Source organism: Ursus americanus, chromosome 3 (assembly GCF_024610735.1).
Source record: "Ursus americanus isolate L20-20 chromosome 3, mUrsAme1.1.p, whole genome shotgun sequence".
NCBI classification, from domain to species: domain Eukaryota; kingdom Metazoa; phylum Chordata; class Mammalia; order Carnivora; family Ursidae; genus Ursus; species Ursus americanus.
The window spans coordinates 34,018,404-34,046,148 of record NC_142129.1 but is presented as its reverse complement, the minus strand read 5'-3'; the positions used below and the strand labels follow the sequence as shown (position 1 = coordinate 34,046,148).

Here is a 27,745-nt window from a genome sequence, read left to right as displayed (position 1 = left end):
AGCGTTAACTAGAGTTAACATATTGCCTATTTGAAAGTTGCCAAGAGAGTAGATCTTAGACGTTCTCCTGAGAAAACTATGGTGACAGATAGTAACTAGACTAATATTGTAATCATTTCACAGTGCGAATACATTGGATCATGTTGTACACCTGAAACTAATATGTTACATGTTAATTATACCTCAATAAATATAAATATATAACAAGCATCGGATACGGCAAGGGTGTTATTTTACTGTCATCCTCATCACCACCACCACCTTCTGCAGGGTCACCCCACTGGGCACTACTTGGCTTTAAAAAAAAAAAAAAAAAAGCTGATTTCTTAATGTACCTTGCACAGTATTTAGACAAGCACACATAAGAAGAGGAGAAACTGAAATGTGAATTGTGAAAGAGACACAGTTGTGAAAAATGGGAAAAACATTAAGGTTTAGGGAGAGATTTCTTAAATCATTTTTGTACAGTTTTAAGAATATAAATCCTAGTTTTAATGAAAAAAATCTATTTTTTCGCAGCCATAGATGGCATTGTGACCAATTTCAGCAGACCGTTAAACATATTCTTTCTAGGAAAGTGTTTCTAAGATCTAAAGTGGATTCTGTTATCCAAAAGTTACATCCAACTTTATTAATTGAACCTTTTGGATTAGAGGTTTTCCGACTGGCCAGTTGAACAAAGTCAACATTGAACAGGCTCAGGTCAGGTCAGGTCAGCGTTTCTCTGTTGACGCCGTCCAGCTTCCTGAGAAATTAACAGACCTAATTTAAATATGGAAAAACATTATTATTTTAAGTCTTCTGCTGCAGCCAAACACAAGATTTCCTAATTCTGGGCATATTTCTGCCTGCTTCACTCTTCTGGAGATTCTGTCTCTTACAGATGCCTTTTTGTTTCTCTCTTTTCAACTGTTTCAACTATGAACCGAGCCTTTGATAAACCTCCTCCAGTTAGAGTAGAATGGTTCCATTTTGGTATGGTGATCAGAGTGAATGAAATATCGGTAGGTAAAGAGGTGTGGCCTCCCTAGAATAAATCTTCCATTATCTTCGTTGCTGTGACAGTAACAATATTTAATAACTATTTCCACGATCAATCCCTTCTCGAGCACTTACAGGCATTGTCCCTTTTAATCCTCACCATAACCCTCTGAGGACAGTACTGTTACTACCAGCTATCCAATTTGTCAATAATTAAAGTAACGTAAATGTTATTTGCACCATCTATATTTTTTTAGCTTTTCTGTACCCTCCTCTCTGCTCACATACTAACTGTACATGTAAAATGTTGTGAATTAACACCTCTACTAACTGAGCCGTTTACTCTTCAGATTTCTTTGTGCAGCTCCTGAGGAGGGGGCGGGGAAGGGGTGTGCTATATAGGCTGTGCTCCTAGACTTAGTGAGATGCAACTCTTTAGAAAGGACTCCTTGACTCAGTGCTACAGTTAAGTCATGACTAACAATTACTGGATCAAATCTCTCAGAGTTTGGAATACTTAATGAATCAACCGTGGAGCAGGCAGCAGGATAAACGAAAAGAGAAGCAAAAAAAAAATCTGTGCTATTCACTTATCTGTAATTTAAAATGCAAATGTACTTCCCATAGGTGCAGGATGGAATCCAGAATTTGGACATGTGGGAGAAAAATCAAGGAGTCCCTTTGTGGGATGTGGGAGAACGGTTTTATTTTTTTCCAAGGTTCTTTTGAGTTTGCTGAGAGGGAAGATAATAGTAAAGATAATTGTTCAGTTTTCCTAAGTGTGGTCTTCTTTGTACTGCAGTGGAAAACATAGCTCTTCCCTTTCTCTTACCTCCTGACCTAACTCACTTTCTTCCCCACTAGGAAAATGTTGACTGTGTTCTGGCTAAGATGCACGGCCTCACGGGGACAGCAGTGTGCCAGACAGTTCTGTGTAGGAGGGACACTTCGGGCCAATTTATGCAGGCAGCAGGTCATTCTAGGGCTGAGGGCCAGAATGCTGTGTGTCCTCTGGCTGGGAGACACAGGGCTACTTGGAGCCGAGCTACCGTGCTGTGTTAGTAAATATTTCCTGCCCCTGCGAACACTGGAGGAGCAGAACTCCCTGGGGATGTCTGTCTCTCATCCCTCACAGCTGGCTCTTCACAGAGGCCAGATACTTAGCTATCCTGGCTGCGATTCAGGATTACTAAAACCCACTTTTGGGTTTTTGATTTTGCGTTGAGAAACAACGGTCGCTGTAAAGCAGCGTCTGAGAAGAAGAATGCCTCCACCCAATTAGGCATCCTCGGTACAATGAGCCCCTTTGTACCCCCACCGGGCAGATGTGAGCCTTAGCAGCTAAAGACGGGAACACCTGTGGGTTCTCTGTAGCTTTGGTCGTAAAGTCAGGTTTGATCTCCGTGCAATTTCCTAAATTACTAATTATGCATAATTGACTGCTCATATTTATATCTGCAATTGCTTTTTTGCATACTGTTGGTCTGTTAAAAATGGTAATGAGCCTCTTTTTCTCCATATATAGTTTACTCGTTGGGGACCTGATTAAGAAAGTAGTTTCAAGCATGTAAGTCATAGGAAACGTTATTAGAGATTAGTCGAGATAAAACACATACAAATTTGCGTGCACTCAGAAATGGTTGTGGGTTATTCTCAGAATTTGCTGCTCTGCGCTTCCCAGTACTCTGCTGTTTGGGGTCTTTGTTCCAAGAAATTCAGAGCACCTGTCATACCACATCTTAAAAAAATAAACAAATGTAAGAGGCTCCTTTAGAAGAGAGCTGAGTTTACTGTGCACATAGTTTTCTGACGGCTCTTAGGGTCCGTTCACTCTAACTGCTTCCCTCGTATTTTCTTAGCATATGATTGGGTCTTTCAGTTTCGGATCTTTTCATTATTAAACTAATGTGTTCTTATAACAGTGAGTCTCCAGTCTCATTTTAAACAGACCCAAGCCCCTTGGACCAGGCACAGATGTTTCCACCCCCGTCATCTAAGACGCTGGTTATGTGGGTTTCAGGTGTTACCTTCATGGCGTGGGGCAGCTAGATGCTTTCCAGATAGACCAGCTGCATGGGTTTAACACTGATGACCTTTCCTCGGACTCAAAAGATTTTGTTTGGGTTTGTTGTCTACAGTCATTCATAACAGTTTTGGTTTCTTTTAATCAGCTGTTGTGCTAAAGCTTTCTTTTTATGGCTTCTTGCAAGGTATTTGGCTGCTAGTATGTTCCTTTGTTTTCCTAAATTTACAGGAGCTGTCAGTCTTGTGCTGAGCTCCCCTCTCAGTAGTACACTGAATTGTGCAATTCTTGCTTGGCCCAGCCTGAGACAGGCATCCTTCCCAGAACCTAGTTGGCTTCTCAGAGGTTAAATACTTTTGGCAAAAACTGCAAATATGACTGAATAAAACCATAAAAATGAAAAACCTCAAGAACAGGGGGAAAAAGAATTATTTCTGACTGTGAACTACATCAACGCAGAGGACTCTCCTTTAGTCTTCTTAGTTTGCTACTACTTCTAATCCTCTCTTTGCTTCAAATGAAACCAATATGGTAATGCTGTTTATGATTGTTGATTCCCCTGGAGGGGGTGGGGGGACGGGTAGAAACTGTCAGCTCTTTGGTGTTTAACCTTTTCATTACCTCAGGTCACAGTGTGATCCAACTGCTCTTTCTAGAGCACAACTAAAAAGAAAAATAAATTGACTTGAGAGAATTTAGGGATCTTATTGTCGCCATACCTAGGTAGTTCTTTACTTACAAAGGACAGATAATGACTGCGTCTGGGTCCATGTCTCTGTTAGCTGCACCTTGCTTAATATCACTGTAATCTCTAAACTGCATTTTGGTTTGTGACTTTTTTTTAAGTGTCCTTGAATAGACTGGTTTTTCAGAGTAGCCCAAAGTGGTTTTCTAGTAAATTATATTTAAAAGGTTTTAAAAGGATGTCTTTTTTGTGTATGTGTAAGTTTTAGTATTTACATAAAGAACTTACTCTTTTGAGACCTGTGTCATTACCATGTTTGACCAGAATTTGCCAAAAGTATTCCTATGTCATCTGTTCACTGCTTTTGTTCATGTAAGTGTGGACCTTAACTTTTTTGCTTTAAACTGACAGATTTGTTTGAGACATTATCTCTCTTGGCTGCCTACCGTCTTCTGTCTGTTTCCCCAACGCGACCGGCCGCTTATCAGTTCTCCAACTCATAAACTTTGCTCTTGTTGAGGGTTAACCTTTACTATCAACTCTTCATTAAAAGTGAAATTCAGAATCATCTTTAGAAAGGAAAGGAACATGAATCAAGGCTAAAAACAGATCAAGACAAATCAGAAAGTTTTGGATTTATAACTGATCTTCCCCCAAGGAAGATGAACCAGGTGCTCCGCTCCCGCGGTCAGCACAGCGTGCTGGGTTAGAGCCTGGCCTGTCCCCGCGAAGTGCACGGCTTCTCGCTCTGACGCTGCTGCTGGCCTCTAGGACTTGGGGCGAATTTTCTAAAATTTATCTAAGTCTATATTGGTAAAACGGGGATCATACCAGTACCGCTTCTTGGAAATATTATTAGAATTAAGGGAATTGGAAAGGGCCTTAAACAGAGTTTAGTACAAAGTATCTAAAATAGTTTTTTAAAAATGAAATAGCGTGGGTGCCTGGCTGGCTCGGTTGGTTAAGCATCTGCCTTTGGCTCAGGTCATGGTCCTGGGATCGAGTCCCCCATCTCCCCCATCAGGCTCCCTGCTCAGCGGGAAGTCCGCTTCTCCCTCTACCCCGCCCCCCGCCCCGCTCTTGCTCACTCATGCTCTCTCTGGGGGGGGGGGTGTCTTAAAAAAAATGAAATAGCGATGAAAACATCTTCTCTCCTAATATATTTCTTAATTCTGAAAACAGCCAATAATTTTCCTTCATTAACACTAGGCTTCCCATTCTATGAAAAACAACCACTCATACCTATTAGTTATAGAAATCACATTTTGGGGGAAAAAATCACATTTTGTTATAGAAGTTGGGCTAGAACGGAGTGTTGGGTCTATTGACAGCTAAGAACTTGTCTTTTTCATTTTGTTTACTAAAAATAGTTTAATGGACTTATCTGTGAATCTTGTTGGCTGAAAGTAGGAGTTTGGACAGATCCTTCTCTAGGTTTAGGGCTTCTCATTTCTGTAGGACAACTGTCACTGTGTAAAATCTTGAAGAGCTTTTCATTGCCAATGAATAGATAGGTCCTCTGAGTGGCGATGAGCTGTTTAGTTTAGAATGTCACTCCTGTCCCTTTTTATCCTGAGAGCTGTTGATTTCTAAGTCACAGTCAGTGTCCCCCCTCCTGATTATTGGTTTCTTCTTCCTTTCTGTGTATCACCATGGCTGGGCTCCCTTCTGAGTCAGACATTGAAACTTTGTATTTCATTCTGCTACCAAATCTTGTTAATGCCTCTTCAGCCATGTAATCAACCCCGTACCTCTAGCTAACTACAAGATTTGATTTGGATTTCTCTTTTTTAAACTCTCAAAGTCTAAAAATCAACTCATCTGTCACTTGTTATTTTATTTTCACCTAAGAAAAGCTACATACTGAGAGCAAACAGTCGTTTTTGAGAAAGGACTGGTATCTTAAATATATGAAGAACTTCTACAAATCAGTAAGAAAAAAAAAAGCATAATTAGAAAAGTGAGGGGAAACATGAATGGCCTGAACACCTATTTCAAAGAAGAAGAAACGGAAAGATGTCCAGACTTTCTAGTGAAGATGTAAATGCAAAATAAAACCACCATGAGATGCCCTTTCACACTCAACTAACTGGCATTTAAGAAAGTAGGACGGTCCCCAAGATCGGTGAGGATGTGGATATCAGGCATTCTCAAACTTGGTTGTGGGGAGTACATTTCGGAGCAATGGCTTTGGAAACAAGTTTGCGTGTCCTGTGAGCCAACAGTTCTGCTAGTGACCTAGCCTGTGAGCTGGAGGACACTTGCACAAAACTGTTCCAAACAGTAATATTTGGAACAGCAAAAACACTGGAAATGACACATATATTCATAAATAGTATGGATAAATAAATTATGGTATGTTTAGTCAATTGGGGATACTCTACACCCAGAAAATAAGTGAACTATAGCGACATGGATCACTGAGGAGAAATAAACAAGGTTGAGCAAATAACGCCACTCACGGGAATTCATAAGGTACCCTTTCCCTTTCTGATAGCTTTCGGAGGGATGTTTCCACATTCACTGTTGTGAAAAGTACAATGAAAAGTAAGGGAAAGATTCAGTCAAAATTCAAGACATTGATTATATTTCGGGAGAGGAAACTTTACTTAGGAAGGTACCAAAGAAGCCTTCGAGATGTAAGCCTCTCCTTCTAAGGCTGGGTGGGATGGCCATTCTTTCCCCTCTTAAAATTGATAAGCTCCAATACAAATACTTCTGTGTATGGTGTATTTTATGATGAATATATAAAGAATCTTATGTTCAAGAATCTTCTTAGGGCTTTAAGAATACTCAGTTAAAGGTTCTTGAGCATCAAGTGAGTTTTTGTAGATTCCCCTTTCAGCCTTGAAATATAAACATTCCCTAGTGAAGTAGAAAGTTAAGGTCACAAGTGTTAGAACTAGTTAATACTCATATTTCTGTGAAGGCATATGGAACAGAACTGGCTTTCTGGCAGGTAACTATTTTCTTCATATGATAATAAACCTAGCTCTTTAGAATGGTATCTTTGTAACAATTATCTTACAAATCATGATGACAATATAATCCTGGAAAAGCTCGGGACTCTACTGAATGTATCATACTGAATATTTTCTCCTTCCAGCTTTGGAGCAGGTGGGTGGAGCAGTCAAATGTCTGTTTCTGAAGGACTTCGCCGTCACAGAAGTGTTCAGCCTGTGCGATGGAGAGAGTTAGGGTATAGGGAAGATGCGGAGGAGGCACAGAGAAGTAGCACCTAGGACTAAGCCCACTGCACACTGTGTGAGAATAACAAAATCTCAGCCACGTGCACACATGCGTACACATACACACACACGTAACAAACACCTTTTCGGTGGGTCGCTTGCTTGTTTTCTGAACGCAAAATCGACTTCTAAAGATTGCTCTTCTAACATCTAAGTTTCTTTGGGAGCTTCCAGCCCACAGGAAGACTTCTAAGACTGTATGTGGCGGGGGGGGGGGGGGTGTTCTGGATTACTTATTTTGAGCAATTTCTATCATTCCGTCCACTGATCATTTCTCATTCTTTTTCTCACTACGGGGTCTCTTCCCGATGGAAAATGAAGATTGCTGTGTCCACTGTATCCTGGCCTGCTTGTTCTGTGAATTCCTCACCCTCTGCAATATCGTCCTGGGCCAAGCCTCCTGTGGGCTGTGCACCTCGGAAGCCTGCTGCTGTTGCTGTGGAGACGAAATGGGGGAGGACTGTAACTGCCCTTGTGACATGGATTGTGGCATCATGGATGCCTGTTGTGAGTCATCGGACTGTTTGGAAATCTGTATGGAATGCTGTGGAATTTGTTTTCCTTCATAGGTATTTATCTTCTGTTTGTGTTAAAACTGGAGTGTTTTAAAAAAATTTTCTTTTAAGGGGGCAGAAAAGCACATGGTAAGATTCTCATGAAGCAACCGAGTATTTGCACTGTTAACTCATTACTTTATGTAATCTCTGAAAGCCTTTTCTCTCTAACCGAATCTACGTGGTTTAATATGTGAAATTTTAGCTACTCTTTAAGCTTAGTAAGTTACAATGACTGAGGGACATTTTGACCAAAAAAAAAAAAAAAAGCCAAATGTCTCCTCCTTTTTATGCATGTTTCTGTTTCTTTTAACCATTCTTAAGAGCCTCTTGTTCCAAAAGTATTATTTCTCTGTGGGTATTTAAATCACAGTTATTTTTGATGTTCATCTGTTCCTGGTTGAAAGTAAGCATCCCTTCTTTTAAATTAACGTGACTTTGGGAAACAAACCCACACCGTTGTCGGATACCCAGTGTTCAGCTCCGTGCTGGGTTCTCCCTTCCTCCACTTGTTCAACAGACATTGAGCGCCTACTGTGTGTAATGGCCTGCTCAGACACAGAGACGGATGCCGCTGAACTCCCATCCAGAGGAGTATACAGTTTAGCAGAGGAAAGAGACCTGTCAAGTACAAACCGTTCCTCAAGGCATCAGACTGAAGTAAGGATTATGCGAGAGAGACACTAAAAAGGCTCTAGGAATACACAGAACAGAACAGCTCTTGTCTACTGGCATATGCCCAAGGCTTCAAGGAAAAGGTGCATTTGAGGAGGCCTTTTGGGACAAGTGATCCCTCTTACGGCTTGGATGAATTACATTTAGGACCAAGTTTTAGGTGGGGAGCCTGAACTGCATGTGCCCTTAAGCTGTTAAAAGAAAAATGCCTTACGTATGTGTTTTCTTCAGTTGCAAGAATACAGCTTTTTTTTTAAAGACAATAAATTTAAATTAAAAATATGCAATTTTTTATTTGATAAGAATATAATGTTTTATTAAAATAGCTCCATTTTATAAAGAATGTGGAATACTTTTGACAAAATGCATTTAAATTAGGTGATTTTTTAAACATTAAAATCCCAGTATTCTGATTTTGATTTATTCAAAAGCATTTTGTTTTTTGGGTTTTTTTGGAGAGCTTTCAGTCTTTTTTTTAGGAGAGGGAGGTTATAAAACCAATGTTTTATAAACACCGCTCATCTTAAATGTAAACTCTTCCTTCCAATGCAGTGGGAAATGGTACATCCACTACTGTGACCAGATTTCAGTGTTGCAATTTTTTGTTAAATTAAAGCAACACAGCAGGTTATCACAGTGCTGCAAGTGTAAAGAAATAGTCTCATAATCGACTTAAGTATATAGTTAGTAAGACATAGACACTGGTGTAGCCCGGATGAACGTGGGAATAGATTTCCATACTATGTGCTCTCCTACTAAGCCTGATCTTCCCAGAATTGTAGTTTGGTTGGATTTAACGTAGACATTCTGGAAGGATACTTTTGTATTAATAGTTAAAGTTCTTCTAGCTGAAATTCAAATTGATAATGATAATTGATAATGAAAACAAATGCCTATTTTTAGGAAGCCTTTAGCAAACCTAGCCTTTTAAAGGAAGGTTTTAAACCTAAAGCATGGGAATGTCACCTCTGGTTTTTCCTTTGAGATAAAACCTAGCTTCTACTTCCGTCGTTACTTAAAGGACTTAAAGGGGGAAAAAAAAAAAAGCAAACTCCTGAATCCCCTTTTTCAGTGCTATGTGCGTGTACACATACACACCTTTAAATTGTCGGGTTTAAATAGAATTATAGGAAACAGCTGTCTTTCTCTTGTCTAAAAAGTGTCTTTGTTACATTAAATATAAGAGCATCTTTGTACCATTTCATAGTAACCAAGAATCTGAATATTTACGTATACCCCAGGTTAACTTATGCGTATCTAAAAGAAGAATAGCATCTGTGTATCAACATATAACACCTTCTGATGACCTGGAGTTAAGATGTGTCACTTTTTATCTTGCAAGATTTTTCAACCAAGTGGTTTGTCTAATATTTAAATATATTCTGCCACTATTTGCAATGAAAATATTAGCACTTTTAAAGTAATGTTTCTCCGTAACAGAGAACATTAATTGATAGAATTTTTTTCATATTTATATTCACAGTACTTTTCCTCTATTGTCTACTCTAGTCATTCCATAAAGTATCTTGTATGATTTTTAAAAATGAAAAAAACCAAAGTAGGAAAATGTGAAAATAGTTCCAGTACACGTTAGAATTTCTGTATGTAAAATGTTTTGTTGAATTCCATGGCCATCATGACTAAGTGCTATAGTTTACAGTTATAGATTTGGTCTCTTTTGAAATGTGGAAACTTAACCTTTAATATTTTTAAACTGGACCTGTATTATCCTGAATACATTATTTTGAAATAAAAAAAGTTCTCTATTGTGCTTTAGCATATTTTCTACCTAATTGATACATTGATATTTGAATGAATTTGACTATCATTTAAAACTTGAGGCTTTTATCTTGTTACTTCCCTTTCTGGAGATTTCCTAATATGCTTATGGAAATCACATGACTCATGCCCCTAAATGAACTGTGAAAGATTCAGATTCGTTTATACTGCAAATCATAGTTAATATATGATTTTAAAACATAGTCTTAAGTAAATGGTTTTTAGAAGCGGGGAGATAATTCCAAAGGAAGTAAATGGAAACAAAGGTAATTTTATTTTTAATATGTATACTGAGATTAAACACAAAAAAACTCTATGAAATCGGGTATTAGATTTAATGAATTTCATCCAAAAGTTAAATCATCAGAAGTATTTTCGTCTAGGGTTTTTAGCAGTGCAATTTTTAAGTAGTAGGTAATGTTTTATAGTATTTAACCCCCCCAAAATCACTTTTTAGAAGGCTATTTAGGAATATAATTTTATTTTTGTATTCTTACAGTCTATCAACTATATCCTTTTTCCTCACCTAAAGTAGTTAGGATTTCTCTGAACAGTTCAAGGAGTAACCAAGGCAACCTTATGTAATAACTTTCCATTCTTTATCCATACAACCTCTATCAGTGCCCTAGATTCTAATGTTATAAATGTCAAAGTCACTGCCTAACATAAATAAGACTGGAGTCCTGAGTCTGTGGCTTGCCTTCTGGAATTCCAGTTTAAATGCTTAGACTTACCCAAACACCTAATGAATAAGTTTATTTATTAATGATATTATTTTTCAAAGTATTCAAGACCTTTATGCCCTTTCCAATTACCTGTAATTTGTAGGCCTGTAGGTTTATTACATCTAATCTGACAGGAAAGATAAAATTTCATCAAATACTACACTATCCGTTTTTCTTTTCCTTTTACACTAATGTAGTAAAGCATACCATTTTTTTAAAAGGTTTTTTTTTATATTATAAAGAGAGAGCGCGCGTGCGTGCAAGCACACCAACAGGGGGAGGGGCAGAGAGTGGAAGAAGCAGACTCGACTGGGGACTCGATCCCAGAATCCTGGGGTCCTGACTTAAGCTTAACCAACTGAGCCACCCAGGCCCCCTAAATCATACCATAAGAGTGGTTAACATATTAACAGGGTTCATGCCACACTTACTGTTTACATTTTTTGATCAGGCATTTTTACAAGGGAGTCCCTGTAACCCTCCTCTCCATGTCCCGCTATAAATTTCCAGTGCCCGTTTTCTCAAGGTACCTGAATGGAGTCGGGACCCTCACATAGTTTCAACCTAGGTAAGAAGTTCGGCACCTCTCGTGAGAGAACTGTTAGTACTTACTTGCTTCTTTAATATTAGAGATTCTGTGGAAGTGGGTATGCGGAGGGGAGAACATTACGACGCAACCCTGACGTGGACGGTGGATTTTGCAAGAGCGATCGGTGGTGACGAAATCCACCATGAATTTTCACATCTCACAATTCCCAACAACGACTGCTCCCTCGACCACCCCATTTATACCATATAAACGTTCAAATTTTAATGGAGTCCACAGGCAATCTGGAGTGGAAAGGACTATGAGCACGGCCGCAGCCGCGCCCCACCTAGAAAGCAGGATCTCTAGGCAGGCAGAAAGCTGCACCACCCCGTTCTTGATCAAACTGGGCCAAGGCTGTGACAAGGGAGCTAAGCTGCCAAACGTCAACAGGAGTCGTTCCCTGCCTTCCTACTGAACCGCGGCCACTGGTTCTGTTTGTTATTTATGCCCTCGAGCCCTCCCCTCGGTGCTTTAACACCGAGTGCTGCACTCGGTCGTGAAGTGACCGTGAAGAAATGCCGGTAGATCACCGTCCTTTGACACCTGACCGACATGGGGTCTAGATAACATGTGTTAAAGACAAAGTGCAGCTTTGCAATTAAGTGCTCACTTCCAGGCGGGTCTTTGTGTGAGGTTCGGTTGAGAATGTAATTATTAGGAAAATAGTAAAAAAGCAAATTCAAACAAATTCTAAGTTTAGCTTGAAAAATTGAAAAGGTTCTTAAGTTCTGTCTGATGCATGAAGGGGTAGAAGCAAAAGAATTACGTTCCAAAGCCAAGAAAGAGGGTGTACAAAAGCAGCTTCCACTTGACATGGTTCATAGCCTTTTGCAGAGGAAGAAAAGCCTGTTGAGCAGGGAACCAAAAGACCTCATTATAGGATGAAGCCAAGCCATATTAAAGCTTGTGCACTAGTAACTATGTCTAAAAACAGCCTGCTGTTTTATATTGAACCAATACATTTCTTAACTTGGTAGGTTGCAGTGTAAAGCTGTACAGAGCCTGTCTGCTGGATGCTATGCCAATTACAGATGTGGCGGAGTGGTGTCAAACACCTACAAATAGTTAGGATCTCAAGCAATCTGAGAGTGAAACAAAAGAAGTTTTAAAATGTCATCTCAAAACCTAGAAAGCACAGTTCATCATGTGTGTCTGACTCTTAGAGTCTTGCGATCACCTTTATTATATAATTTAATGCGGACGTCATATGATCCCTCAATCAGAATGCACAATTCTTTCGGGGACATGAATAGTGCCTGAGAGATAAGGAGAATATCTTTTAAAAGTAACACCTTCAGATGACAAGGCATCTGTGATCAGCTCTGCAGGAAGGGCGTTTTATTGGTGTGGAGGCGAAGGAGGAGGGAAATACTCGCGAATACATATTCTATGAGATTTTCTTAGATCATCAGAAAGAATAATTGGGCATATTTACACAATTATGTTTTAGTAAACTATTATGCCAGCTTAACGAGAATACATACTCTGGTAAAAGTACATTAAATTGCAATCCAAAAGCAATTTGGCTGCTGAGGACATTATTTTTTTATCTAATTATTCACAAATTAATGAATAAAATTAAATTCCAATCACTGAAGAAAATGAAGCAATGGGGAGAATCAGAAGCACCGATTAGTTAAAGCAAAGATATGCAATGCATAACAGAATTAAAGCATTTCTTTTACTCAAACTCGGTGCTTAAAAAAGAACAAATCCATCATCTTGAAATTTGACTTGTAGCTTGACATTAAAAATAATATGAGTAGAATTTTCAGTGGGGTAAGCACAAAACTAGTTCAAGTTGTGTCACTCTCAATTACTCTACTCAGGTGGTGTGCCCATTAAAATTCCCACTTGTGGGTTCCGCTCACTATGCAAATGGGGTCATTACCTGGAGAATTTAATTGGTTATGACACTGGGAGTAGGACTTTTCCTTTCAAAATAAACCCACTTACACACATTTTCACTAGAAATATGATTGTTATATATACTTTGGATTGTTTTACTCTATCAATATTTACTAAAATTAGACTCTCTGCTTACTCATTCTTACGAATAATTCACAGTGGATCCACATTACTTTGTGGATATGGTTTTATCTGTAAGACTACTTAGAACGACTCTTTTGTAAATCCAATTGCTTCTCACAGTATCAGGTGAGTCTCTGTAGCTGTCACCCCAGCCCTCGTCTGGGTACATTTCCAGTAAAGGTTTTCATCTTTTCATAGTACACATCTTCTCTTTCATCAGCGTTCTACATATATGATTTGAGGGGATTCTTCCATTTTTCTCCCTTTTTTTGTCACTTTAAAGAAATGAACAGTTAAAGGTTTAACCTGCCCTCCTGGATGGATAACACACATGTTGTCTGTGTCATACAGAATGTATAATAATACACATGGCCGAGGAGCCATATCTGTACCACTTGCGAGGCCCTTAACGTTCACTGAGGAGTCTGGGCGAGGACAGAAGTTGTTTCTCAGAATTAGTTCCAGAGACACATCCACCAAGAGCCATTAGATGACTGAATTTATTTATTTATTAATTTATATTTAAGAGTTCTAAGTAATCTCTAAACCCAACGTGGGGCTCGAACTCACAACCCCGAGATCAAGCATTGCACGCTCCACCGACTGAGCCAGCCAGGTGCTCCTAGACAACTGAATTTAAAGCAAACAAACAGCAAGTAGGTGTGAAAAGTGCAGCTCTTCATCCACCTACCACCTGTTCTCATTGACTGTGGCGATTTCAACTGGAGAAAACCTCAGTTTATAGCTACCTAATAAGAATATTAATAATGGCCTGAATTTACAACAAACCTTGAAATTACAGCGTAGTTTAGTGGATGTAATATTAAACTGGGCATCCAGGAATTTAGCTCCTAGACACTGACTCAACCAGCAGGTCCCAGAGTGAACTTGAAGTAGGAACAGGATTGCTGTAAGTATTAATGATAGAATCTCAGGGAAGCACTAACAGTTTCCTGAAAGAGCAGGGCTACACAGTCCAAATTTTTATCACCACACCAAGTTGTATAAGCCAAGATTTTATCACTGGCTTATCTGGACCTAAGGAGAACATTTTTTCCTTTAATCTAAAAAAAAAAAAAAAAAAAAAAAAGTATTCTAAAATGAGAAAAAATAATTCTAAAGATAGAAGCAGAAATAATACACACTCGTAACTGGACCACTGGGCAGGATTTTTAACATCTGTAACCATGGGAAATTTCCCATAGAATATCAAATATGGATCCATGTCTCTGACATTCATTTTTCTATGATATTTCTAATTGTGCCTGGAGGATAAGAAGGAGTTGGCGCATCCAATAAATATAATCATTTACATGCACGGAGCTCCCTTTGAAGTTAATAGGACCTCTGGAAAGGAGAGGTTTGCACCACGAAAACGGAGTTCAATGTGAACCTAGTTCTTTCTTGTTAACATGCAGCGATATTGCCAACACATTTGGATTTTCTTACTGCTTATCTTTTCTTTGTATGTGCTGTTTAAGTTGCAGCTGAGTGAAGTGCTCCATGTGTAGAGAACAGATAGTCGAGAGAGGATGTGATGATTGCAAGCATATACTCAGGGACCAGCTTTATAAGGTAGTATCCAGAAGTGACAGGGCCTGACATTTGTAGAGCTTGCTTAACTTTTCAGAAGGAAGCCATTTCCACTTTCCCATTTGATCTTTACAACCCTGTGATTCATCTAGGATATGCATTTTTCCTTCCATTTCGCAGATGAAACAATGGATTGCTTAAGTTCATTTATAAAGTAGTTCCCTTAGACGTGGGAAACCTGATGTCTAGTCCCACATCTTGCTATTACAACCGTATTTTGCTCAAGAAATATTACATATAATAATAGATTCAATCACAACCGCTCTAGCTTGAAGCTGGCCTGAGGACATGGGGATCTGAAGTCTCACCAGCCTTATTTCCTGTGTCCCATCTCTGCCACCTTGAGTGGTGTCCTAGCCTGGGCTCCCGGGGAGACTGAAAATCACAGTCACTGTACTACTTAACTCTCATCACATGCATTGACCCAAAGTCCATCAATCCACAATATTTCACTATCTTGTGGCTACTTATCAAAGCTGTCTTTTTTTTCCCCTGGATGGATAAGGAATCAAGAGTTGGATGTTCTTCATGAATTGTTTGCTGGTCATTCCCCATTTGTCTCCCTAGGTCTATTCTCTGTCTCTCTCTCTCTCTGTGCCAGGCTCCCTTGCTTTCTGGTTTCCAGTTGGCTTTGGCTGATGGCAAGCATTGATGGAAAATCAGAAGGTGGGAGGAGAGAGAGGTCGAGGTATTCATTCCTACCCCACTCCCTGGCCCCCTTCCTGCCAGGTAATGAGCTTTACAATTGCATTCCCTGACATCAATGTGCTGCTATGTAGTCCTCTTTCTCTACAGCTACGGCTGCCTGCTTTTGCCCTGTCAGGCATGGAGAGGTAGCGTCTCCCACTGTTGCTGGTTTCTGGCACTTCAGGCTCCCCTGTTGGTTACCTTACAACTGATTCTTCCTCTGTGAACAGTCCCTTTTATTAAGTGCTCTTTAATTAAGGCCTTTGAGGGAGCCATCTGTTTTCTGCCAGTACTCTAATGAGGTAGTAAGAGTGAGCTTGTGTGTGTGCAAATGCACACGTCCGAATCCAATCTTACCATGTGTTTCTCAGATTTATCCAAAAAATGTAAACTCTGGTGGTTTCTTAGATGTCTGTCTCTTTAGCATGGACAGTCAAATCCAGTATCACAAGAACTACACTAGACACTCCAGAAATTAACTTAGCAATTTCGGGTTCGATGACTACCCATCTGCATGGTAACATCTGACACTGTAACAAGCTGGCAGTGGAAGAGGTAAAGAGAGAGGGAATCATTACCATGAGTCATCCAAAATTTATAGTGGAGTTTACAGAACTCTAAGATCCCTAAAGCCGATGAGTTTAACTTTGTTCCACACAACCTGGAATGACTCAACATCATTATCAATGTAAGCAGACCCACAATAGAAATCTTAGCCTGGAAATCAGTCCCTCCAGAAAGGTCTTATTTAGACTCCATACGAATGTAAACAAAGATAATAAAACAACTTAATTTGTCATCTGTATGCCTTCAGAATCAGATAGTTTTAAGCTAAAGTAGGTCCAACATCAGCCTTAGTTTTCCAGTTCAACCCGAGGTTGGTAAATGACAACATTTCACTTGGTACCTCAAATATCCACCCAATAAGTCAAGGAGCATTTATTGGTCACCTGTGTGTGCCCGACCCTGTGCTGTGAGTAGTGACAGCAAGGTGTCCGTTAATGAGTTCCCAGAGAATGCACATTGAGTTGACAGAATTCAAGAGTTAAGAGACAGGTAGAATTGCTGTGAGGGTAGAGAGGCAGGAGTGACTAAGGCTCCCTGGAAGAGCCAGGAAGGTTTCCCAGAGGAGGGATTACTCAAACCAGGATTAGATAAAGAATAAACAGTTTATCTGTTCATTCTCAAGTTGCAGTAACATTAAAAGGATAGTGTACAGGTGAGGGCAAGAAGAACAACGGAGTCCAACAAGGTTGCACCACAAATGCTTTGCTGAAGATTTCTGAATTCAGACGTGAAGCTTTTTGAGGATGGTAATCAAGGAAACGGGATCAAATTTATATTTTAATATAATTTTACTGGGGCAGCATTATGAATGACAGATTAGAGGGGACTGAAGATGAACTTAAGCAGGCAGTTAAAAGACCGTGTATTCATTTACACAAAAGATGGTGAGGGCCTGACTGAGGCACTGACTGCAGGAGCAGATGGGGGTGGGGGAGGGACTGAATTAAATACATTTCTGGAAGAGAACTCAGAGACTGTCCGAGGAAAATGGACACGTTACACGTGCCCGGTGCTTGCATACAACACCAACTGCATGGATGTTACTTAAAAGTCAAGTTCACAGAAGTTTGAAAGTCTACTAATCAGGCCACAAATGTCAATGTTTTCAGTCAGTGAGATAATGGGTCTGAAAGTGCTTATCAACAGCGTCACCAATATTAGGGAACTTCTTCAGAATTCCATTTAGGGTTCACATGATGGGAATGGTAGTACACATGGTGTTCTGGTGGTGAACCAGTGAGAAAATACCGTATGTATGTTAATGCATGTAGCCAGGGGTTGTGGGGAAGAAGTAGGAGGAAAACAGGAGTAAGGAGGCATGGACAAAGGATCTCCGGAGTTCCTGGCATGTAAGTAACATATACTTGTTAAATTAATACATGAATTAATGAATATGTATGTGTGTGTGTGCATGAATAACAACGCGCAGAATCAGACACGTATTTCCGCAACACACTGGATGATGATTGAAAGCATAATAACTGAAAGAGAGGACAATTTCCACTTAACTATACACATAATGGTTTGATCATTTTTAGCTAAACCGATCACTACCCAGTTACTGATTACTGACTGTTGGTTAAATGAGTCATTCTTTAATTGCCCTAATGAGTAAGTCTACTTCCCATCATAAGTCTTAGGTAATGCATGACCCATATCTCTTTGGTGGGCCTCCAGCAGCTCCAAAATTAGTGAATTAATCTTCAAAGTTATATTCTTGCCAGCCTTTGTCTTTTTGCACAACCTGATTCATATTTTCAATTGGGCAGGTTCCAAGTTTTGTGTTCGTCTGGGAGGGTGTTTACTGGCCCTGAGAGGTTGCCTAATTTGTCTAAGTTCTGTGCTTCACACATTATGTTTCCTTAGTTCTAAAAAAAAAAAAAAAAAAAAAAAAAAAAAAAGACCCAAACCTGCTTTAACTATTTTATTCTTCACAAAAAAACAAAAATAGTGAAAGGATCATAGAATTAGACTGTTTTCTTAAAAAATAATTACGTTAAAATGTAAATATTTAAATTCACATTGCAAATACTAATTAAATGTTAAGGTCTTTAAAATACAGGTGCTTACTAAGAATAATCAGGGAGAAGGGAGCTATCAGGGCAAAAAGAAGCCACTTGGGTTCCTTTGGTCCCTCCTGCTAGCAGCTGGCACTTGAAGGGAAGGGCAAGGCGGCTGCCCAGACAGTAGTGTGATTTGCATCTGGCAACTAGATCCTAAAGAGCGAACCAAGGGCTTTTATCTGTTCATCAGAACAGGTATTAATTGATGAAAGTATGGAGGACAAGGCAATGGGAATCCAAACCATAATATAAAAATTTACATTTGCCAGATTCTTAAAATGTTGTCTGTTTCAATTCCTTGGGTGTTTTGTTTTCAGAGCTCGTGTCACAGAACAGAAGGAGTCACGTGCTGGGGCTTCTCATGTGTCAGAGTCAGAGCTGTCGTTCATTTCGATTATTTTCCTTGAAATCAAACTTTAGGTTTTTTGACCTCAACTATGATCAATTAGACTGCAGTGTATGTGTGACACATATAATTAAGCAGAAGCTATCCCAAAACATCTATTTTTAAACTATTTTGGTACATCATGTCAGCACTGTAATCATTTCTTCTTTCAAGAAGAGCATCTGCCTGGGACAACCGACCATTTCCATGGGGAGCAAAGTTCATATTTAAAAAGAGTAAACACTTCACTTGTATGCAATCTTAAATTTCAACAAGTGTATGATTTTGTATCTTACCAAAGCCTTGAAATGCCTGCACATCTTTGTGATGAGAAAGTTCTATTTCTATATGCACTAAAATATTCCCATTATTGGAAGTTGGCAGATTGTCTTCAAAAAGTTTTTCTGAATGAAAAAACATGGTGGGATAATACACTGCATAATTACATTCCAAGTTTGCATGAATAAAGTATTCCACTTGTGAGTTTTACAACCAGCAGTAACACTGCAGTTGTCACAGATCACAGTACACACAATTTGATTGTTACAGAGTAGACATCTGCCAGCAACATTTCAGTGTAGCATGATGAATTTACCTTAGCCCTGTCAAGAATCGCATTACAATGCCAAAGTATTGCTTTGTATGTTGAAAAACAGAAATAAATGTATTGAGGTAGGGTTTCCAGTCCCCTCAGAATCCTGTCATGACTGGGACTGTGCTAGGCACGCGTGAGCTCGGGTTACTCCGCGGAGGGTCTGCCAAGAGTGGATGTCGCTCACGGAATCCCAACAGCTCCGGAAGAGGCACTGTTGGCCGTGAGCGACGCAAGGAGTGTATCAGCATCGCGGCAAGGGCTCCAGCACGCTCCATTTATAAAAATGTATGAGGATATTTAAAACCTAATCCCTTTCTAAGCCATTTAAACGTACTCATATGGGAAGCTGTTTATCTGTGGCCCCTTCTCTGCTTAACGGTAAACTTCTCTGCAAGATTTAACTGAACTCTAACAGAAACCATATTGGCCTCAAAATATTTAATATTAGCCATCTCCATTTAAAGAGCGGAATCTGTGCTTTCCTTGAGCGGGACGTACAGGACAGGCAGACGGCAGCAGATGCCAACAACTGGCAGATTAGTTCCAAACCATTCAAGAATTGTGGGAAAATTCGCATCCAGTGTCTTTGGGAGCCCAGGTAGACCATAGTCTCCTCTGCTCCTTCCAAATACCAGGCAGAATTCTACTCTTATTTCTTGAAAGGCTTATGAATTCTACCAAGAATTTGCTGCGCACTTTGGAAAGATTTTACGGTGTAGACATGGCCACGATAGGCCTCTTATGTCCGCAGCAACTTTTAAAGTCTAAGACGCAGAATAAAGACCCCTGCCTTAATCATACCAAAGGGCCGCATCCACATAGGCAACACTGTGTGCAAGGTTCACAGTTAAACTACCATAAAATTTAGCTGCCGCCTTCATTTAAGAAATGTGGCAGATAAAAGCGGTTTCAAAATCGCACCATGGCATGAATGTAGATGTAGCACAGATATATTACATTTTCTCCTCTCAGCACCGTGCTCTAAGAACACAGTTAAAGGGTTCTGTTTGCAGGATACTGATTTGACATGTAGTCTGAGAAATAGATCAAATGTTATATTTTTAAAGGACCTGGCTTATGAGAAGTCATATTTGAGGGAGTGTGGAATCGATTCGCAGGGATGGTTTATGGTCTAGGAACTCTTACCAGCTAACAGGAGAAACTGGTGTGTGTGTGTGTGTGTGTGCGTGTGTGTATACACACACGCACACACACATACACACGTATATAATCTGACACAGAAACATTAATAACTTATATTGAACTTCATCGAGGGAGAATAAAAATCATACAATCTCTAAGTTTATAGTTGCAATGTGTCAATACTATTTACTGAGTCCGGAAAGTGTGTTTGTATCATTTTCCACTTTCCCTTTTCTGTCTTCTGGCTGCTTTCCATTCAGCTAGAAATACAAATTTCTATCACATTCAGGTAAGCCAAGTATTAAAAAAATAAGATCTAAGTATGAAAAGATCCCAGAAAAGAATGAATTTCTAGTGTGTGTGTCCTTGTTTGACACAACAACTTACACGGAATGTGCCCAACAGCTGATTAGGTTTCCTGATACCTTCTCTAGTAAAATCTGACTATAATAGAGACCTGAGAAGAGAGGAGAAATGTCTAAGAGGAGAAACCCATGGCAAAATAGCCCAGCTAAGCAGAAGACATGATAGGGAACAGATTATACAATTACACTCTACTAAGAAACTATGAAGAGACTATTGGCAAAGTATCAAAAAAAAAAAAAAAAGGATTTCTAAGACTACCAAATTGTGGCACGACAGAATATTATATCTCTATGTCTACAGGACAGTGAAAAAGAACACTGCATTCATAGGGAAAATTCCTTCTATTGGAACTACGGGAAATCCTTTCTCACAGGAATTCAGAAACTGCGGACATCGTAACAGGTCTGGTATCTGCAGCATCTCTCCTATATTAATATCAAAAAAGTTCTCTCATCTTTTCTACTTGCCTGCCGTAGTTTAGCAAGGGGAATTAACACTATAAATCAAATCTATTTCCTTTGAAGTTACTTATATGATGAAGCATGTCAAGTTTTTTTTTTTAATTTTTGAGAGTTTCAGAGTCTTTGGCAGCCGGATACCACTGCTCCTGGGGCTCCCTCTCTGGCTGTTAGATCAGGTAAAACAGGAAACACTCAGAAACCGATGCCCCACATTCTTTGTGAGCTAGAAGCCTGGAGCATCGACATTCTCAAAAGGCAAATTCCAGCTTGTAAAATATTTTCAAAATAGAAATTATTTAAATCGCTTCACATTCCATTGCACATTACGGTGCCTTTATGTAGACAACTTAAAGAATAGTTTGTAACATTAAGTGAATCCGGAGAGCACAGCAGTTGGCATAACCCACAGTACTTAGGACACTGAGCACTAATGACGTGTGCGGCTGTTTTGTAAACCAGAGTAACATCCCCGAGCTTGACCATCCGTCTCCATCATCCGAGTTCTTCTCTCTACACTCTATCTGCACACCTTTTTCTTCTAATGACTCTGGCCTTCCTCTTACATCCCAACTCTATTTTCATTCATCGCTCTTCATCTTCCTCTCCCCGACTGCCTGTTGATAGACATCCCCTCCTAAACCCAACGTCCTCTCTTCCCTGTGCTTTTCCTCAACGCCTAATTCTCTCTTGATGTTCTCAGTACTATTCAGTTAAGTTCGGCACACCTAAGTGGCCACTTTTTCTGGGCGCTGGGAAGACAAGATAAATCAGAGTTGGCTCCCACGCTTCCAGAGCACACAGCAGATGGAGGGAAATAAAGATGGGAACAAACTATGAAAATGCCTGGTCAGAAGACAGAAATGCGAACACGGTATGGGACTGCACAAGACTGAGGCTTGGCAGGAACAAGAATTCTGTTGAAGTGTTATTTTGCCCCAGTTCTTGAAAGGTGATTTCCAGTTTCCCAAGACGACAAAGAGGAGGAAGGACAGTCAAGCAGAAGGCACAGCATCCACAAACAGCTGACGCTGTGAGGAGCACGGTGTGTCCCAACACCAGAGCCTCCTCCATGGGGCTGAAAAATGACTTCAACAGGAGGGACAGGGCGGCAGATGAGACTGCAAATACAAGTTGTGGTCAAGAGGGGTTTTTATGCCAGGCCACATAATTCAAATTTTATTCTATGTGCTGTAACTTAAAGCAAGAAGATAGTTTCAGATTTGTGTGTGAGAGAAGTCATGTGGGCAAAGAGAATGGAAGACACTAGAAAGGATGGAGACAGAAGGGAGAAAGGGAAACCAGCTACGAAGCTGTTGTTACAGAGAGATCCAAGACTGTCCCTCCCTAAGGCTACCAAGTCAGGAACACTGAAGTTATGAAACATCTACATTTTATACCCAAAGGAGTTCTAGAATTTATGGAACGTTCTCTAAAATCTATAAATCCATCAATTCTGAGTTTATTTACTACAGTCATCCTTCAGTCAGAGACTCCCTACTGCAAGAATTCTGTGGAGACGTTCTCTTTCACCTACCAAATAGTATTAGTCAGTATCTATCTAAGTCCAACTGGCAAGGAGCTGAGATCAGTTCACTTTCCCGTATTTTCTTTCTCCCAGTGGTGCTCCCCACCCCCAGCGAGACTGAATGGATCATGAGCCAACCTCTTGAATACTTCTCCCCTCAGTACCCTATTCCTTGTCCCACCCACCTCTAACTCGGGTACCTCGCATCCTTTTCTGCCAATAGAGAAGTAATCATTTTTTATTATTTTCTATGTATCCTTCCAGAATTTTTTAAATATTTACATACTTATCTATGTTGGGCTCAAATATGTGTGCGTGTTATGCGTGTATATTCAGAATACATTATCGCTCTTGTTTTTTTTTTCCTTAGCGTGCCTTGGTGATCTTTCCATCTCATATCATAGAGATTTCAACTTTCTCACAATTTCAACAGCTGTGAAGGGTCTGAGATTTTACTCTATTTGCAAGTTGAAAGCTAGCCTGCCACAGCTTCGTGGATGCTGGCAGCTGACGTGAGACTCTCGGGTTAGTGACAAAGAAGTTTTATACTAACAGCAATAGCAGTACCAGGGGTCTCAGCGTTTATACCAATTCCCTCAGCTCCAGTCCCCACAGGGCAACATAAAGAAGGACCGGCAATGCTGCATACGCTGTGGACTGACCACGCTCAGAGAACCCAAATCGTCACGGATTGGCAGTCAGCAGACCGGCTTTACTTTGGCCCTAGAGGAAGATATTATGCTTATTATACCGGAGAGTAAACATGGCCTGTGCTCCAGATAACAGCTCCATCTTCCCAGGTTATTCATTAGACAAACATTCTTGCAAGACGCGTGGAAAGGTAAGAAGTGCCGCGGCGGACTGTCTCCCAGCAGACGAGCGCGCGCAACTCCCTGGTACGAACGCCGTTCACCCTTCTCCTACCAGCGACCATTCGTGCTCGAGGTGGGACACGTTCTGCCGCCTCCGTTACGTTCCCAGGGCCATTTACGGCCTGAACCAAACTTCTAAAGTCACTGACAAGCTGCTCGTTTATTATTTTATCTGACGAATTCATTTCCTGAAGTTTGATTTTGTTGGTTGTCTTCTGTAAGGTAGCTTTTCTCAGATGTTTTGAATGCTTATTCTGTCCTTTCCTCTTGGATGCATTTTTAATTTCTTTCCTCTCTCAATTCCAGGTTTCCCTTTCTACTGTCTAGGAATTTTTGAGTTGTTCCATCTGGCCTCCTCGGGCCACCTTGTCAGAATCAGGTCTCAAGTTGATGACTGGTGACTCTGGACTGAGGGCATTTCAAATTGATTCATTGAGCCAATTATCTGGGTTGGGTTCAGGCTTGGCTTCAAATCTGAGTCTCCTCCCTCCTGGCTCTCAAGGTATATTCCATCATTTAAACCACACTATCCTTAGGGATCCAAAACAACTATTTTCACCCTCCTTTCAAAGCACAGGGGGGACATGGGCAAGGAGTTGGAAAAAATATCCCAGCCCTTTGTTCTAAGCACCGAGGCTGACGAATGTCATTACATCACAGTAAATGAACTTCCTGCCGCCTTGCCCGGGTCGGGGTCCGGAACCCAGTGAGCTCACAGCTGTGGCTTCTCTTACCACTTTGCACACCTGTTGTAGAAGGCTATTCCACAGAGGCATTTAGCTTGTTTTGGGCTAATATATGTACACACACACACACACAAATTTAGTCATATATCGCCTCTTTTGCTAAAAAATATATTTTGTTTTCCACATTGCTATGTGTTTCAAGCAAAGAAAGATTCCAAAGGATGAACTTAAAATGCCACCTTCACTGGACATAAATATCACATAAGCTGATTTGTACAACTCAAATAGCAAAAAACCCAAACAATCTGATTAAAAAATGGGCAGAGAATCTGAACAGACATTTTTCCAAAGACAACCTACAGATGGCCAACAGGTCCACGAAAAAATGCTCAATGTCACTATTCATCAAAGAAACCCAAGTTAAAACTACAATGAGATATCACCGCACACTAGTCAGAATGGCTAGTATGAAAAAGACAAAAAATAACAAGTGTTAGCAAGAATGTGGAGAAAAAGGAGCCTTTGTGTGCTGTTGGTGGAAATGTAAATTGGTACAGCCATTATGGAAAGGAGTATGGAGGTTTTTCAAAAAATTAATAGAACTATCATATGATCCAGCAATTTCACTTCTGAGTATATATCTGAAAGAAATGAAAACACTAACTCAAAAGGATATCTACAACTCTATGTTCATTGCAGCATTATTTATAATAGCTAAGAGATGGAAACAACCTAAGTGTTCACTGATAGAAGAATGGATAAAGAAAATGTGGGACACACACACACAGGAATATTAATTAGCCACAAAAAACAAGGAAATTCTATGGACCTTGAGGATGCTAAGTGAAATAAGCCAGAGAGAGAAAGAAAAATAACCATATGATCTCACTTATATGTGGAATTAAAAAACACCAAATCTCACCCCCCACCCCCGCAAAAAACCCTGAAACTCACAGATACAGAGAATAGATTGGTGGTGGCCTGTGGCAAGGGACTGGGGGCGGGGGGCAAGACAGGTGAAGGTGGTCAAAAGGTACAAACTTGTAGTTAAAAAGAAAAAAAGCTGATTTATACAGAATTGTGGAAATGTGTTTGTTGTAGTCTTTCACAAGGTTGATACCTTGTGATACCTAATGTTTAGGATTAGTTTTGAGCTGAGTTTAAATCAATGGAGTTCTTCTATTAGGAGAGCAAGTTATTGTTATTTCCAGCCTCAGAACTTTCTTCCATGCCCTAATAATTTGATGACTTTATAAGCAATATTTACTTACTATATATAAAAAATCCTACTGTCAGGTCTACCAAGTCACAATTACCCAGAATCTAGACCCAACTCTTTAGGAGGTGGGACAATGGAGGCAGGAGGGATGTGGAACCAGTATGCTTACTTTTTGAAGTTTATCAGTTCTATAAATATTAAAAATTGAACCACAATCTTTTTCTTCAGCTAGATTGTAACATCCGTGGATCCCCAATATAAACATAAAAAAAAAAAATAATAACATTTAAATAAAGCTCCGAATCCAGGGAAACCTTCATATCATTCAGAAGTCTGAAAAATGTCTAAAGAAAATAATTTGTCTTTTAAGAAATACGGTAACTCAAAATACAGTAACACAGCCTTTAATTTTCTGTTGTTATTTATAAACGGTGTAAAACCTATTTTTTTTTTAAAAGGTTTCAAACTTTGAATAAATTGTTAGGCACAATTAGTGAAGGACAATGCAATCAGACCCTGAAGGACTTTTTCTCTAATATTGTGTACTTTTTACTTAGATTGTCACTTACCTAGTGCCAATGTGAAGTAAAATAAGGACTATACAAATTTAAAAACAGCAGACCTACATATTCATATGGGGGGAAATAAGATAAACATTAAAAAAAATACATCCTTTAACTAAGACTTTCTTAGAAAAAGACCTAGAATCTATTCCCAGCCTGTTTTTTTTATTGTTGTTGTTCTACAGATACATATAAATAATGACCTTAGAGAAGATTTATTGAAAAGTTTTTTTTTTCCCCACCTGATTCTAGAAAGAATCACTGGAATTACAAGATAGAGAACTTGTGTTTCTATTTCACATCAGTAATATTTACATGAATGACCATATCTCTTGAAATGTACTTCCATATTGATATCTAGCATATTTTTTTTCTGAATCTCTCTAGAATCTTGTAGCATATGGAAGTTTAAAACCAAGCTTTTCGATGTCTTTGACCAGTAAATTTCCAGAAACAGTTTTGAGAACATAAGATTTTTGACTATTTTGTTTTGCTAAGAAGAGACATTTTTAAAAGCTGCTAGTTAATATCATCAAAAGATTTTAACACATAAAATTAATCAAAGGCACAGTGTCAGAATAAGTTACTGGTTTTCCCAAGAAATAATGGTTGGCCGCTTTATAGCAAAAAAAAAAAAAAAAAGTTATTACTTACATTACTTGTTTTGAATTGAACCCATGAATACTTTATTGTTGACTTATTATTCAAAAAATATTTATTGCTAGCTATACATAGGTTCTGTTCTAAATGCTAAAGGATAGCAGTGAACAAAATGAAGTCCGTACTTTCAAAAAGATTGCATTCCCGGGGGAAGAAATACAAAAATGGACAAGTAAACATAGCAGCTGGTGACATTACATCAGATAGAGAAAAATAAAGCAGAGTTAATGGAATAAGGAATGCCAGAGTGGGACAGATAATTATTTTATATAAAACAATTGAAGAAAACCTCTTTAAGAGGGTGAAATTTGTTCAGAGATCTAAAGCAAGGCTGGGAATAAATCATGCTGCTATCTGGCAGAAGAAGAAGCAAATGCAAAGGCCCTGGGGCAGATGAATGCTTTATGTGTTAGAGAAACATCACGGAGCCCTGAATGACTGAGGCGAAGTGAGGTGTGGAAAGACTACTTAGGAAAAGATATTAGAAAGTTCATGGGTGGCCAGATTATATAGGGATTGTTAAGCACTTAAGCTTAACTTTGAGTGAGATGAGTAGCAAATGGAGAATTTTGAGCAAAACAGTAAAATGAGCTGCCTCAAGTTTTTCCTTTTTTTTTTTTTTTTTTTTTTGGAGTAGTTTCAGATTTACTGAGAAGCTGCAGGGACAGCCGTAAGAGTTCCCATATGTGTGTCACTCAGTTTCCCCCATTGTTAACACCTTACATGACATCTTTGTCAAAAGTAAATAACCAACGTTGATGCCTTACTGTTAAGCACATTCCAGACTTATTTGGATTTCATCAGTTTCTCCATCAATGTCTTTTATCTGTCCCATGACCCAGTCCATGCTTTGAGTTACTTTAGGTCATCATGGCTTCACAGTCTCCTCTGGTCTATGACTGTCTATCTTCCCTTGTCTCTCATGACATTGATAGTCTTGAGCAGTAGTGGACAAGTTATCCTGTACTATGTCCCCCACTCTGGGTTTGTCTGATGTTGAGCTCACAATTACAACGAAGTTTGACAATTTTGTCAAGAATACCACAGAGGTGAAGTGCCTATCCAGTCAG

General features: G+C 39.5%; 2 protein-coding genes across 11 annotated transcripts in view; one reads left to right on the top strand and one right to left on the bottom strand.

Annotated features, from left to right (window-relative positions):
* Window positions 1-9,217, top strand: part of MDFIC (MyoD family inhibitor domain containing) — an 85,098-nt gene extending 75,881 nt beyond the window's left edge. For both annotated transcript variants that reach the window (XM_045792804.2, XM_045792803.2), the window contains exon 5: window positions 7,259-9,217. In XM_045792804.2, coding sequence (XP_045648760.1) covers window positions 7,259-7,506 — 248 coding nt within the window. In that variant the 3' untranslated portion in view covers window positions 7,507-9,217. The remainder of the gene's footprint in view (window positions 1-7,258) is intronic.
* Window positions 1-27,745, bottom strand: part of LOC148110362 (uncharacterized) — a 296,218-nt gene that overhangs the window by 43,296 nt on the left and 225,177 nt on the right. The window lies entirely within an intron of this gene.